Source organism: Xiphophorus hellerii, chromosome 12 (genome assembly GCF_003331165.1).
Source record: "Xiphophorus hellerii strain 12219 chromosome 12, Xiphophorus_hellerii-4.1, whole genome shotgun sequence".
NCBI lineage: Eukaryota > Metazoa > Chordata > Actinopteri > Cyprinodontiformes > Poeciliidae > Xiphophorus > Xiphophorus hellerii.
In genome coordinates, this window is record NC_045683.1 from 26,328,508 (window position 1) to 26,342,448 (window position 13,941).

Consider the following 13,941-nt stretch of genomic DNA (forward strand, 5'->3'; position numbering starts at 1 on the left):
CTGAGAAATCTGTGGGATAAATTCTTATGTCAGCAAACGTCGCAAGTCACATAAACCAGAGAGCGATGAAACAACTTGACTTTAACTTATTAGTTTAGTTCAAACGTAAAGACAGCTGTGTTTGACTTTTGTATTGTTTAGATTAAATATCAAGTAGTTTTTGGCTAAAACACATTTACAGAGAAAGGTTTTGTAATCGTCAGTGTAGAAGGCATATTGCTTTTTTTGTACAGGTTTAGCTCGTTTATTGCTCTGAAAAGGTTTTTCTTTTCGCCAATGGCCCTTATTGAGTTTGCAAACTCCTGGTAGCGACTCATCGATTACTCAGTCAATTGAAAACTATTTAAATAATCAATGAATCACAATTAACCCAATGAATCACGATTGAACGGATTAATAATTTCAGCCTTAATGATACTCACCACCATAAGTGCATGTTTTCCTCATATTGTGCAGGTCTAATCTAATCGCCTGTACCCTAATCTGTACAGACAAATGGCAGCCGCCATCTTTATTAGTCCTTATGGATGTTTCGTTATTAAACCTGATGCCTGGTCAGCTTCTGAAACTCTTTCAACATAAACGTCTGAGGGAAATTCCTTTGTGTAACCTTTGAATAAACCGGCTGAGCCACGTTACTGACTTGACATCCTTTGGTGTCAAAACAAAACAGACTCCCTGCAGGTTTACCCTGTGGCCCACTGGCCCGCAGGGACTGCCTGCTAAATACCAAAATGCATTTGTGATCTCCCTCAAACTTAATGCCAAATGTCTAGATGAAGCTAGCTTTTATTTAAAAACAAAAAACCCCAAGTTTGTTACTTTTATTTTGTCGTCTGCATGTTTCAGTCATGGCTTGTGTGCAGAATAGTTGTCTCAGCCTATGTAAGACAGAGACTGATCTAATCCCTGCTGGGCTGCCCGACCCCACCATCAGAGTAAATGTTTAGCATTCCATCCTGGCAGAGGCGTTTCCTGTCAACATGAAAAGGTCACTTTTTAAACAAAAAATAAAACTAAATAAACAACAACTTTGTAACGTCTTTTTTCCACGGTGCTTTCTCAGCATTGCTCTCTTTTCCTCCTTCCTCGTGTCATTACTGACTCAGCAGAAAAAAGGGAGTGTTAATTCCACTTCTGATACCTGCAGATTGATTTTGCATAGACGTACACGGGGTAAAAAAAAAAAAAAAAAGCGTGGGGTATTAGGAGTAGCGATCTAGGCGTCGATGCAAATATACGTACTACAGAGAGTCAACGGAGAGCCGTGCGGAGTTCCTGAATTTCCTGGAGCACTCTTTTTTTTACATCCCAACACAGTTTGCCACAGTCGACTCAAATGCAGAGGCGTGACTGTGTTTACTCAAGTCTCTGTGAGTGTGCATTTTATTATCTATTTGCTTCAGTAAGGAAGGCGTGAGAACACCACAGTGACGCCACAGTTGGACTAATCCTTCTGTGGCTCTGCAGTGATTTTGTTTTTTGTTCCTACTTTGCTGTCTTTAACTAATGAAAAGCTTGTGTATTTCTCTTAAGCATCTTCAACCCGGTCCCCCTTGTGTGCTATGACATCGTGGCTTGGCTACAACAAAGACCCAAGCTCTTCCGCAGACGGTTAACATCTGCCAAGGTAGGAGCCCGTGGTGGGATTATTTGTTGCAACTCAAAGAATCTACCAAGTCTGTGCTACAAAGTCAACGAGCGCAGGAACATGTGGAACGCGTTATCAGATGTCAGAGCCTCTTAAAGGGCCGGGAAACGACCGTCTTCGTTTCAGTTTTGGCTCAAGTTGTCACTCTGGCGATGGTAGATGAATTATATTTAAACATTAATTTCAGTTATCTAATTGCTTCATTATCCTCAAATAAGGGTCAAAGGTCTAAAATGACCGCGGACGTTAATAAATGGCAGAGCTGGATTGTTCCCAGCAGCTTGCTAAAAGTTTTCCACGGAGTCCCTCATTCGACGTAGACGGCTCGACACGCCTGAGTTACAAGGAAGGTAAACGGTGACATTGTACCGCTGTCCAACCCCCGCCTGTCCCGGGATTCACCTCGGACACGTGCCGTCGTTACTCGTGATCGTTGCTACGCCAGTAATTCCAGCTTTGTGCTGCGGGTTTTTTATTTTTTATTTTTTTTGCTTTTCTAGTCAAACAACAATAAGAATATGTTTGAAAAAACAAACAGAGGGACTTACTTTCTGGAGGTGTATCTGTACATGTATCGGTGCCAAAGTAGTGCAGATCCCATGTTGGGTTGTGCAATCAGGCAAGAAAATAAATAACTAAAAATGCTCAAGTTACAAGTAATTGTTATTAGCCTTTGACTGTTTTCTGGTCTCGGATTTTTAAAAGAAAGTGGGAACATTTTCTGTCCTACCATTTGTAAGATTTGTAACCTTTTTTTAATAAAATGCCTGAGAGAATTTTGCCACACTAGCGACACTCGTCTGTTCATCTTTCACTTGCAAGAAAAGTCGTTGTTTAAAAGCCAGAAGGAGTGTCCTTCTGCATTCATTAACCTAATGGGTTTTATTTGACTACAGTCGGCAAGACAAGCAGGAGACTCCAGAGTAGCCAACCACGTCAATAATCCAGTTCATGGAATGTAATAATTGTTGACTTTGTTTTGAAAAAAGAAAAGAAAAAGCTATTGTTTGAATGTTGCTGTTGGGTTTAGTGTCTCTTAGTGTGTCATTATCTAAGACATTGCGTACATGTGGAGTTATTTAAATGAGTGTTTGATAAATTCACTTATTTTATATTTTTTGTTTAATCTAAAGTCTACTGCTTAATCAAATATAAGCTGAATGTTTTCCCACTTCATAAATTAGCTCTCCTGGCTATAAAAATAGTAAATAAAACACCTTCCACTTTACTGCTGATAAAGATGTGTAAAACAACAACAACAAAACTCTTAAAATTACTACTTGCCATGAAAACATGACGACTAGCATGTCACTGTTTGCTTTAGTACTGATCAGTGAAATTAGGGTAAGTTTTCATAATATTCCCTTTTTTCATCTGCCAAGATCAAGATCTTCAAAACTATAAGATATAATTTTAAATATAATAATAATTTTCCTAACTTCTGGGTTATTTAAAAACCTTTCTATATTTCTTCATCAAGCGTGTTCCTGAACAGACAATTCTCCAAAGAATAAACAGAGCACCTTTTAATTGCACTCCTTTTTAGTAATTTTACATTCTTTACTGACCCTAAAAATAGCTGTTTTCCAGTCAGTTGCGACATTCACACCAAATGATTTAGCAGCTAGAGTAGCATTTACTGGTAGGTAGTAGACTATTGGCAACTCTGAGGAAGCATAATAGCATTTGATAGCATTTGAAGATTGATTATTGTGCGATTTAGAGATATTAAGAAGTTAAAAAAGTCCTTTTCTTTTTGTGTATTTGTTGTAAAGGATGGCTGCTCAGGTGGAGGTTCAGACCGGTGAGGTCGGGGGAACCGGGGCAGGAGGACGACTCCACCTCAGTCCCTTGACTGACGCCAGCAATAAGAACGTCATTGAAATGCCGTCTATCGAGTTGGAATCCAACAAACCTGCCCCAAACCCTAAGCCTCGGCTCACGCCCAAGCCGTTCGCTGTGGAGAAAAACCCCACCATTAAGCCCATACTCGCCCCCAAACCCCGCCCAGAGCCCACTCGCATTTCTGGGTCCAAACCGGATCTGCCAAACACACCGAAACCAACAGCGAGGCTAGTGTCCACCAACCCCAACCGTCCTGCTGCTACTTCCTTCAGAACACCGAATTCATTGAAAACTGGCCAGACAACCAAGCCTGTGATCCAGCCTTTTAAACCGGTCCCTCCTCTTGATCCCGTGGAGCCCAGTAAATCAAGCCGCCCCATCCCGACCGGGAGGCAAAAACCTGCTGCGTTGAACTTGGCCTATTCCAAGAGTCTTAAAACATATTCGGCAGCTGAGTGGTCTGGAACCACTTCAGTCAAAAATGAGAGTGGTGAGAGCAAGGAAGGATCTATGACCAGAGCTAAATCGATGGAGTTTCTTGCTGCAATAGGGCAGGACGAAGAAGCAAAAACCAAATTTCCTCCTGAAGCAGCAGTGCAACTGAGAACGCAGCCCAGGAAACCCAGACCCTTTTCGGCTATTTTTCCTGCTGCACCGGCTAAAACTGAGACACCCGTCCCTGCTCCTCGCTGGGTAGCGAGGCGACCCCTTTCAGCCGATCTCACGTCTAAGTTTGAGTCTATCGGTCTGTCTCTGCACCAGAAAAGCCCCAAAGCGAACACTCCACCGGATCAGGACCAAGAACAAGAGAAAACTCCTCCCAGCGCAACATCAGACAGTGCTGACGGCGTTGCTGATCAAACTCACTCCAAGCAAAAAGCGGAAGAAACTGCTGCGAAGGACGGTGAGGACGTTAAGCCGGTGGCGAGCATCAAGTCTCGGATAAGTCTCCTCCTCGATGCATCGTCCTCTCCAGGCGCGGCGGCCGATCCGGTGCAGCCGGTTCCAGAGGCGGAATCGTCCGTGGGCGTGAAGCAGCTCATCAAGCAACTGACCGTGGATACCACGCCAAGTCCGATCCCCGCTGTGAAGCCGGTGTTGAAGCCCCGCCCGTTGCCTCTGGATCGCACCAAAAAGTAAGAGCTCTGCTTATTCTCTTTCATCTGCTTGTTTCTGTTCAGTGTTTTTTTTTTTGTTCTTTTTTTGTGTGTGGGTGCATGAGTTCCATTGTCATGCATGCTTTTGTATGTGTATGTTCATCAGGTTTTCATCCGAGCGCTCACCAGACCCTGAGGGAACGGATCGACATGACATCAGCAAAGAGTCTCAGAGAGGGGTAAGAGAGGGGCCGAGCTTTGCCACATCGGGGTTCTCGTTTTGTCCGATGTATTTTTAGCAGACCAGTGAGGGGTGTTTTTACAGCTCAGTTTTAGGAAACGCTTTTAGAGCCTATTGTGTGAAGAATGTAAAGGAATGGAGAAATGGCAGGATAAAGGGTTTACCATTTGAAATCTGGACATACAGTTGAGGTCAGGAGCTTTTATACACTCGGAATGATACAAATGCCATAATATTTTGATTGCTCTTTGCCCCAGGGTAAATGATCATACAATATGTGGTGCACAAGTTAGAATTTATTGTAGGTTTTCATGACCACGCCCATTGCATTAGCCCATATTCAGAACATTTGGAAAGTCCAAGGAACTCCTTTGAGATCTGAATAAATCCCACAGCTGATATTGATTTGCACATAGGATCAGGAATGATGTCTAAGAACTGACAGATTTCAACTGTTTCCTTGTCTTTCTATGTGCATTCTTTCCTTCATGTGTTCAACAGATTCCCCATAACTTTACTTTTATACTAGTAACAATGTTCATATCTGATAATAGGTATTGCAACAGAAAATGTAGGTCATAAATCGATGGAAAAAAAAGGTTAAACCTAAGACATCTAAATTTAATTCTTCCCTTTAAAAGTTAGTGGTGGAAGGTCATTTTAATAAGGCTTGGTTGCAGTTTCAGCAACTCATCCACTGTTAAGTTTACATACGTACATACATAGGAGGTCAAGTTAAACACTTGACCTCCTATGTTGCATCTTGTTCTGTTTGTCGTGTTCATTTCCTGGTTTAACGCTTGTTATAGCTCCATTGCAGAGTTGTGTTTAAACCGTCTCTTCTTCTTTTCTAAAGACTTTTGCAATATGGTTAATCTAACTTGTGTTTATCTTCTCTCGTCTTCCCAGGCCGAGGAATCAACAACCACTCCCAACGACCACAAGACGTTCCTGGATTTCAAGGATTCCCCTTTAGAGTCCAGAAAGGGTCTCGCACCTGAAGGGTCGGAAGCAGGACTGCCGTGGGCTCATCCTAAGGAAAGCAGTTCTGGTGCCGAGTTGCACACAGTGCGAGCTTCCTTGTTTGAGAACATTGTGGAGAGGCAGAGTGTGTTCCTGATGGACCAGGATGAATCACCCAAGAATGGTGGTGTGTTCTTTGCGAGAGGAAATGAAGAGGAGGAGGATGATGGATCCCTCGTTACGGCCACCTACAGGGAACCCGTGTCCCCCTCGGATTCGTTCCGGGTCTCACACGCCTTCGACACGATCCAGGCGGCTGAAGAGAACCGAGCAGTGAGTGAGAGCGTCCCGGCGGCCCAGTGGGAAGACAAGGCCATGACGCTCCGCACCAGGCGCTCAGAACGAGCCAGGCCGGCCGTACAGATGGCCGACCCGTCGCCGCGGTACCTCAGAGTGGGGGCTTTGCACAAGTGGACCACTACCAGTTTCGATCAGGGGGAAGGTTCGCATAAAGGGATCCCGCAGGAATCGGAAAGCGAGGGGCGAGCAGGTTTGGAGAAAGACCAGGATGTAGCCGCCCCTAAACGTTTAAAAATACTGCAGGGAGAAGAGCCGCAGAAACCCAAGGCCACCTACTTTGCTTTGACTGGACAGATGCAAGATACAGCATCTCCCGGAGAGGTGGGATCAAGCCTCGCTGGTGCCAATCTGCACTTCAATGATCTACCTGTGAGGTCAGCTATGGGGGGCTCACAGGGACAAATCTATTCAGCCAGGAGGAACCCTTCTCTAGAAAAAGCGTTTGGGCAAATCTCCCCCACTCAAGAGAAGTTTGACGAACTAATGCAGAGGAACACCGTCCCGTCCATGGAGATCAGCTCCCAGATGGAGGAACAAACCAAAGCAGATGTAATGGAATTAAAAAAGACAAAAGAGCAACAGGAGAGAGAAAGACACCTGGCTAAGATGAATGAGCACGAGGAGCAAGCACAAGTAGACTTTGAAAGAATGAAGGAGTTGGAGAGACAGCGAGAGTTTGAACGACAAAGGCAAAAAGTGTTTGAAAAGGAGAAGAGAGAACTTGAGGAGGAGCGGCATAGACAAAAACTCGAGATGGAGAAACAGAAACGGCAAGAACTGGAGAGGGAGCGACAGCGTCAACTCCAGAAAGAACAAGAGAGGCAAAAAGAGATGGAGAGGGAGCGTGAAAAGGAGAAGCAGAAAGAAATGGAGATGCAGAGTCTTAGAGAAAAGGCTGAGAAGGAGGCCGAAAAATCGAGACAGATGGCGTTAGAGCAGGAAATGCTGAAGATGAAAGAGCTTGAGAAAAGAGCTATACAAAAGGAGAGGGAGATGGAGATGGAAAGGAAGAGAGAGCTGGAAAAACAGAGACAAAGGGAGATGGAAAAGGAGAAGAGACAGCAAGACTTGGAGAGACAGCAGTTGGAGAAAGAGAGACTGAGAAAAGAACAGGAGAACGAAAGGAAGAGGAAAGAGGAGTTAGAAAAACTCAAAGAGATGGAGAGACAGCAGCTAGTTGAGCTAGAGAAGCAGAGATCAAGAGAGAGGGCAGAAAAAGAGGCAGAGAGATTAAGACAGATGGCTCTGGAGCAGGAAAGTCTGAGAATAAGGGAGCTTGAAAGAGAGAAAGAAAGGCAGTGTGAGTTGGAGATTCAGATGGAAAAGGAGAGGGAGTTGGAGAAACAGAGGCAGAAACAGCTAGACATGGAGAGAGAGCAGTTGGAGAATGAGAGGCTGAAACGAGAGCAGGAAAGGAAGAGGAGGGAGGAGTACGAAAGGCTCAAAGAGATGGAGAAGCAGCAGCTAGTTGAGCTGGAAAAGCAGAGACTGAGAGAAAAGGAAGAGAAAGAGGCTGAAAAATTAAGACAGATGGCTTTGGAGCAGGAAGTGTTGAAGATAAAAGAGCTTGAGAAGGAGCGAGCGAAACAGAGGGAGTTGGAGATCGAGCGTCAGATGGGGATTGAGACGAGAGAGAGGGAGAAACGGAGGCAGAGGGAGTTGGAAAAGGAGAAGCAGAAGCAGAGGCAGCTGGACCTCGAGAGGCAGCAGTTCGAGCATGAGCGGCTGAGACGAGAACAGGAGAAGGACCGGCAGAGGAAGGAGCTGGAGATAGAGAAACATAAAGCAAAGGAAAAGCTGGAAAAGGCAGAGGCGGAGAAAATGAGGCACATAGCCAAGCAACAAGAATTGGAGAGGCAGCGACTGAAGGAGAAGCAGAAGGAGGAGGGGCAGGAGAGGCTGTGGTTGGAGTCGTCCACTCTGAGACCCAAAGTTCTGGACCTGGACTCTGTCCTCAGAAGTGACCTGCTGTCTCCGGCGTCTCCCCAGCACGGTGACGCCTCACCACGATGGAGGGAGCCATATAAACCTGTGATTCTTGACATCGACTCCTTTACGTCTCACGCTCAAGGCTCACCGAGCAAAGACTCGCTTCCTGCTTCTGGTATTACGGGACTAGATGCTGAGTTTGGGGTTTGGTTGCAACCCACGCCCGAAAGAGACGTCAGCTGGAAAGTTCCGGCGCAGACTTCAGCAGGTTTCTCGAGTCCGGTGTGGACAATGTCCCCTCAGGATCCGTGGGAGCTGCGGCCCGTTGAGATGTCGGTGGACAAACCAGTGATGGAACCCAAGAGAGTGTCCAACAAGCTCAGCCCAGAACAACTTCTCCTCAAACCTGAGGAGAGGCATCCCAGCCCACAACGGCACAGGCCCGCTTTCCTGGATGAGCCTCTCTTCTTGTCTCCTCTTTCAGGGAAAGAGCAACAATCGAGGAACTCTCTTTATGAACTTTCCCATAGTAGCCTCGGAGAGCAGATCTGGATCCCAAGAGAGCCCCAGCCTCCAAAAGAAAGGAGAGACGCCCACGGCCACAGGAGATCCCACGGATCCCAGGTGAGAGAGACTAATCTGATCAGGCAGTGGCTGCAGATGCAAGGTTTCTCCCAGAAAACTCACTAAGCCTGGTGGTTGGGCGCTAGGACAGTCATTCATCCAGCAGCACGTTGTATTTTTGAGCTAACAAAATGTTTAAAGTTGACAGGAAATTTGAAAATATCACTTGATAATCATGTGTTATTGAAAGATTGGAAGATTCACACCCGAACGCCGACTATAAAGTCTTAAAAAATGCACACATTTTAAAAAGATTTAAATAAATAAGCAATGCATAGCCTGGTGGGGCACAAGTAAAGCCTGGTGGCCCGCCAGGCTTATAATACACTGAGATGGACACTTTGTGAGTCATTTTTGGGGTGAAACTCACTCAAATTTAAGTCGATGTCAAGTTGATCTGTATCGTACATTTGATCACCAAGGTAGTTCAAAATGTTTTACTCTCTAAAGACATAGTACAGTAACCAAATGTGAAAGAGGCAATATTTTGTCAAATGCCATCATCATTTACTAGCAATTTGAAAACTTCTTTAAAAGAAGATTAGCTAGAACACATCTTATTCATCATCATCTTCATCTTTTTTTGCTTTCCTCTTAATTGTGTAGAAATTGGACAACAAACATCCTGCAAATTTTCTTTATAAGCAGATTTAGGTGCACCTGTTTGTTAAACTTGATTAAACGAGAAGAGTAAAGAGTGATCCATCTTGTTGCTGAGCGTAAACTTACAAAAAAAAAAAAATTAAACCATAACAATCTACCAAAACAAAAGATTTAGGACGGTGTATCCCTTTCTTTCAACAAGGTAAGACAGGTACTTGAAGCGTTTTATCTTTTGGATCTTCACGGCTTTATGAATTCCTTATCTACAAAAAGCAGAAAACTTTATTCATTTCCTTGAAGTATTGCATATTTGGTTTGTTGTTGAACAGGTAAAAAAAAATAGGGTTGGGACTTTATCACATTAATTTTGATTAATTAATTACATACATTTTAATGTGTCAAACATTTAAACGCAATTAATCACTTTTTTTTTTACATACAAAGTTATGTACACGGTAAATTTTTACATACAAAGGATCCTTTGTATTTGTGCGTTTCTGGTAAATCTGACGCACAAGCGATCATGACGCTGCCTCTCTTGTCCCATTTGGGTTCATTTTCGTTTGGAAAAAAACTATCTGATGCGATTCTGGAAAAGATTATTGTTGTGTTCAAGTTGTGCTAAAAGGAGTTAGCCTGTCACTGAAACTATTCAAGCCTAAAATAGCTTCTCAATGCAAAACGTTCTGCAGCAGCACAGACGTCCTCAATGCTAAAATCAGCGTCGATAGTCCACATTTCTAAAGAAGTTACGTGAATGATTAGGGGTTCCTAAATCACTTGAAAGCTGAATAGGTATAATAGCACTTTGCACCAATCTGATGGTTGAATAAAATATTAAAAACAATAAAGATATTTGTTGTTGAGCTCATATGTCTATTATTCAATAATTTAGCAGCAACAAAAGAGGGTTTTGATTTGAAAATGTTTAACTCTGTTGCTACTGGACCTTTTCTCTAGCACTTTTTCCTTCCACTCAACTTTCCATTAATGTGCTTCTATACTCTGGTCAGCTTCTTTGCCAACGCCCCCGTGTAGGGCTAGTTACCGTTGGCTTGACAACTGTTATGTCAGCAGTCCTGCAGGCCATTAGAGCTGAAATGATTAATTATGATGAATCAATTAATGAAATAGTGGGCAACTAATTTAGTAATCAAATAATTAACTGCCGTTTACAGACCCTGAAAGAAGGCCATTTGCTGAAAGAACGACATATTTTCAGCAGTAATGAAGCCAAAACAGTACAAAATAATGTCTATTTTTTATTGAAGATATAAAAAAATCAATAATCACCAGATTAGCCCCTACTGCTAAATTGATGTTAAATCAAGCAGAAAGGGACGAGCTTTGCAAATGCAGATGCGACCTTTGCTACAAATCATCAAGTGCTCACTAAAGGAATGCTTTGTTATTGCATTTTAGGCAATAAAATGTTTGTTTTCTTAAAGGAATTAAATTCTTTAGTATTTCCACATTTGAGTGCATTTCTAATAGTATAGTGTCATTTAAGTGCTTAAGTGAAAAATCTGAAAAATGTGCCAATTTTTTTCTTCTTCAATTAATCGTCAGAATAACTGATAAGCAATTGCTAAAATAATCTTTGGCTGCAACCCAATAGATCAGGGGTGTCAAACTCCAGTCCTCCAGGGCCGCAGTCCTGCAACTTTTAGATGTGCCTCTGCTGCACCACCTGAATAGAATATTTAGGTCATTAAGGCTCTGAAGAACTGATCTACACAAGGAGGAGGTAATTAAGCCATTTGATTCCAGTGTTTTGTACCTGTGGCACATCTAAAAACTGTAGGTCTGCGGCCCTCGAGGACTGGAGTTTGAGACCCCTGCAATAGATCATAACGTAACATCCCTGTTCTTATGTTATTTCCCAAGACTCTTAAATTTGGGTTTTTATTAGCTATGACCTTCAATATTAACAGGAATAAATCCTTGAAATATATCACTTTGTGTGTGTAATCATTCAGATTTATTAAATTAAAACATTTTGAGTTACTGCAATAAACCTGCTTTTTAATAAAACTATCATTTGATATAGAAAATATGACCACATGTTCATTTTAGCTTCTGGGTTTAATTGAGAAGGGTTCTTCCACCAGCTGCTGGTTTGTCTTTATAGCTTCATACTTTGGAGCATCAAAGATTTATTTCAGGCCTTCACTGTAGTCCTTGTTTGGCTGCCAGGAGCTGAATCGGATGCGCTCCCGGAGCATGTCGAGGAGATCGGCTCCTTCCAGCAGCGCCGTGGAGGGAAGTCTCCTCAGGATGAGGAGCCGCAGCGCCCACCGAGAGCTGGACCATCACAGTTCGGTGAGTACGCCTGAATTTAAAGACGAACGTATTTGAACGTATTTGATCACTATTTTTAGCTCACCAGATGTGAGCAATGCTTTTGTGTTTGTTTAGTACCGTGTACCTTTGTATTGTCTGAACACTAAAGACAATAGTCACCGGAGGTTAATTGCAGCTGAAATTTGCCGAATCGATGACTAACGTCGCAGGCATCGCCCGCGCCTGTGAGACATTATGGTCTTTGCAAAAGTGGGTCAGGCGCACGTAGCAGCCTGTTCCTCCAGACTGAAACAGACAAATGATTATTAGCCGTATGTTATCAGCTCTAATTTATCAGGAAGCTGTCCGCAAACCTTTGAAGAGAAACGGCCAGTCACGATCATGTGTCCTAAACACTTTGGTGCGATTGTGTTCCTCTTCTGGTTCCACCTGTTTGACATCAAACCCTGTAGCTGCTGCTTTTTTTTCTTTCCTCATTTAGGTCTCGGATGAGTAAACAATAGCTGCTCAGTTGGAGCTGTTCTCATTACCTCCACACACGTATCAGTTGATTGAAGCCTGCAGAGTGGTAACCGCCCGTAGATGGGTGGGTTTAGTTTTGCTCTTTGATATCGACACTGTAATTGTATTCTCAGAGTGAAGGCCTCTAATGTACTGAGTGGCACAATGACAGCTGCGACCCAGACCTCTGATCAAGTCAACAGCACCATCTAGTGGTTGTGGGTGGGAAAAAGCGTTTATTGTAGTAGAGTTACAGGAATTTAGTTAAACAGAGTTTGTTGCTTGAATATTACTAATTGTTAAACAAAAAAATATATTTGTTTTTTATCTGGTGTATTTTAGCTGCATTAAAGGGATTTCTGGAGATGCCCCTGTCAGTCAGACCAAAATCTGAATTTTCTCTTGAGCTGCTGCAGTTGGTGATTGGCAGATTAAGTTTTGAAAATAGATATGATCAGATATGATTTCTAAAAACCAAAGAATGAGATCAGATTAAAGTGCAGATAAAGGCAAAGGACAAATGCTTTGATGCGTCTAATAACTTTATTTCCTTTGTGTTTTGCTGGTTTTAACACTACAGTCTCTGCTGAAGAACCTGCAATTTTACTCTTTTGTTTTCTTTCTGTTTTTGTTTTCAAATCAATACCTGACGTCGGTATTTATCACAGAGTACTACAAAAAAAATTTAATTACAAGAATAAAGTCTTAATAACACGAGAATAAAGTTGTACGACAGGAAATTTAAATAACATGAGAATAAACTCGCATCATATAGTAATATGAGAAAAAAAGGTTATTGCAATACAAGAATAGTTATGGTATTACCAGAATAAAGTAATAATATTACAAGACTACAGAACTACAACAAAGAGTCATAATATTGAGAAAAAAGTCTTTACAATACAAGAAAAATGTCATAATACGAGTAAAAGTTGTAATAATACAACAAAAAGTCATAATACTATAAGCAGTAATGATACAAGAATAAACTCATAATATTATTCAAGTAAGTCGTAAAATATATTAGTAGAATGAAGTTCTACTAATATATTGAATGAAGTATTTTTTTAAAAACACCTTCACAAAAAACGATAAATGAATGGATGTTGATTGTCTTGTGAAGTTATACTTAAGTGTTGGTTTTACAAATGGGTCATATTCAATCTGTTAACACTTCGGCATCAAATTATTATCAGGACTTTGAAATGATTGTGCAAACTACTGAGTTTATGTTGAAGAAAACTAAACAAGCTAGTTACATCAGAACTTGATAACTATATCCAAGCTTTGCTCTTACTAAAACACAACTTTTTTCTAGTCATTTTAACAAGTTTTTTCTGTCTTTATTCCGAAAATATTACACCTTGATTGTCATATTATGACTTTATTCTCGTAGTTTCAACAAAACAAACAAAGACTAAATCTGTCCCTAACCCTCCATCGTAAATATCAGCCAGGAAAGACTGATCAGTGGCTCTTTTTTTTTTAAGACAAGCTCTTATTGACTTTTTCCAAACCCCACATTTAGCATATTTATTAGCTCCTGTTATATATTATTAATCTTATTTTTACTAGCATTACTAGTAATATTATCACCCATCAGGTCAGATGATTTAAAAAAATAAAAATGTAGTCAGATGGGTTGCATGGTGACATCAGCTCTTTAAGTGTGGGTGCCTGAAGCTGGGAGTGCGGCAGAGCAGAGATGGACTCCGTGCTGAGAGCCCTCCTGTACGTGTGGTCATGCTGTCAGAGTCCGTGGTCCCTCTGGGTAAGTCGCTGATCACTTCTCTTCTCAAAGGGGCTTCACTGAACACATTTAC

At 42.1% G+C, this 13,941-nt stretch overlaps 1 protein-coding gene across 1 annotated transcript in view; it reads left to right on the forward strand.

Annotated features, from left to right (window-relative positions):
* Positions 1–13,941, forward strand: part of LOC116729544 (nuclear-pore anchor) — a 33,691-nt gene that overhangs the window by 1,879 nt on the left and 17,871 nt on the right. Inside the window, exons 2-6 of the mRNA XM_032578170.1 lie at positions 1,537–1,630; positions 3,427–4,632; positions 4,760–4,832; positions 5,744–8,710; positions 11,510–11,635. Coding sequence (XP_032434061.1) covers positions 3,428–4,632; positions 4,760–4,832; positions 5,744–8,710; positions 11,510–11,635 — 4,371 coding nt within the window. The 5' untranslated portion in view covers positions 1,537–1,630; position 3,427. The remainder of the gene's footprint in view (positions 1–1,536; positions 1,631–3,426; positions 4,633–4,759; positions 4,833–5,743; positions 8,711–11,509; positions 11,636–13,941) is intronic.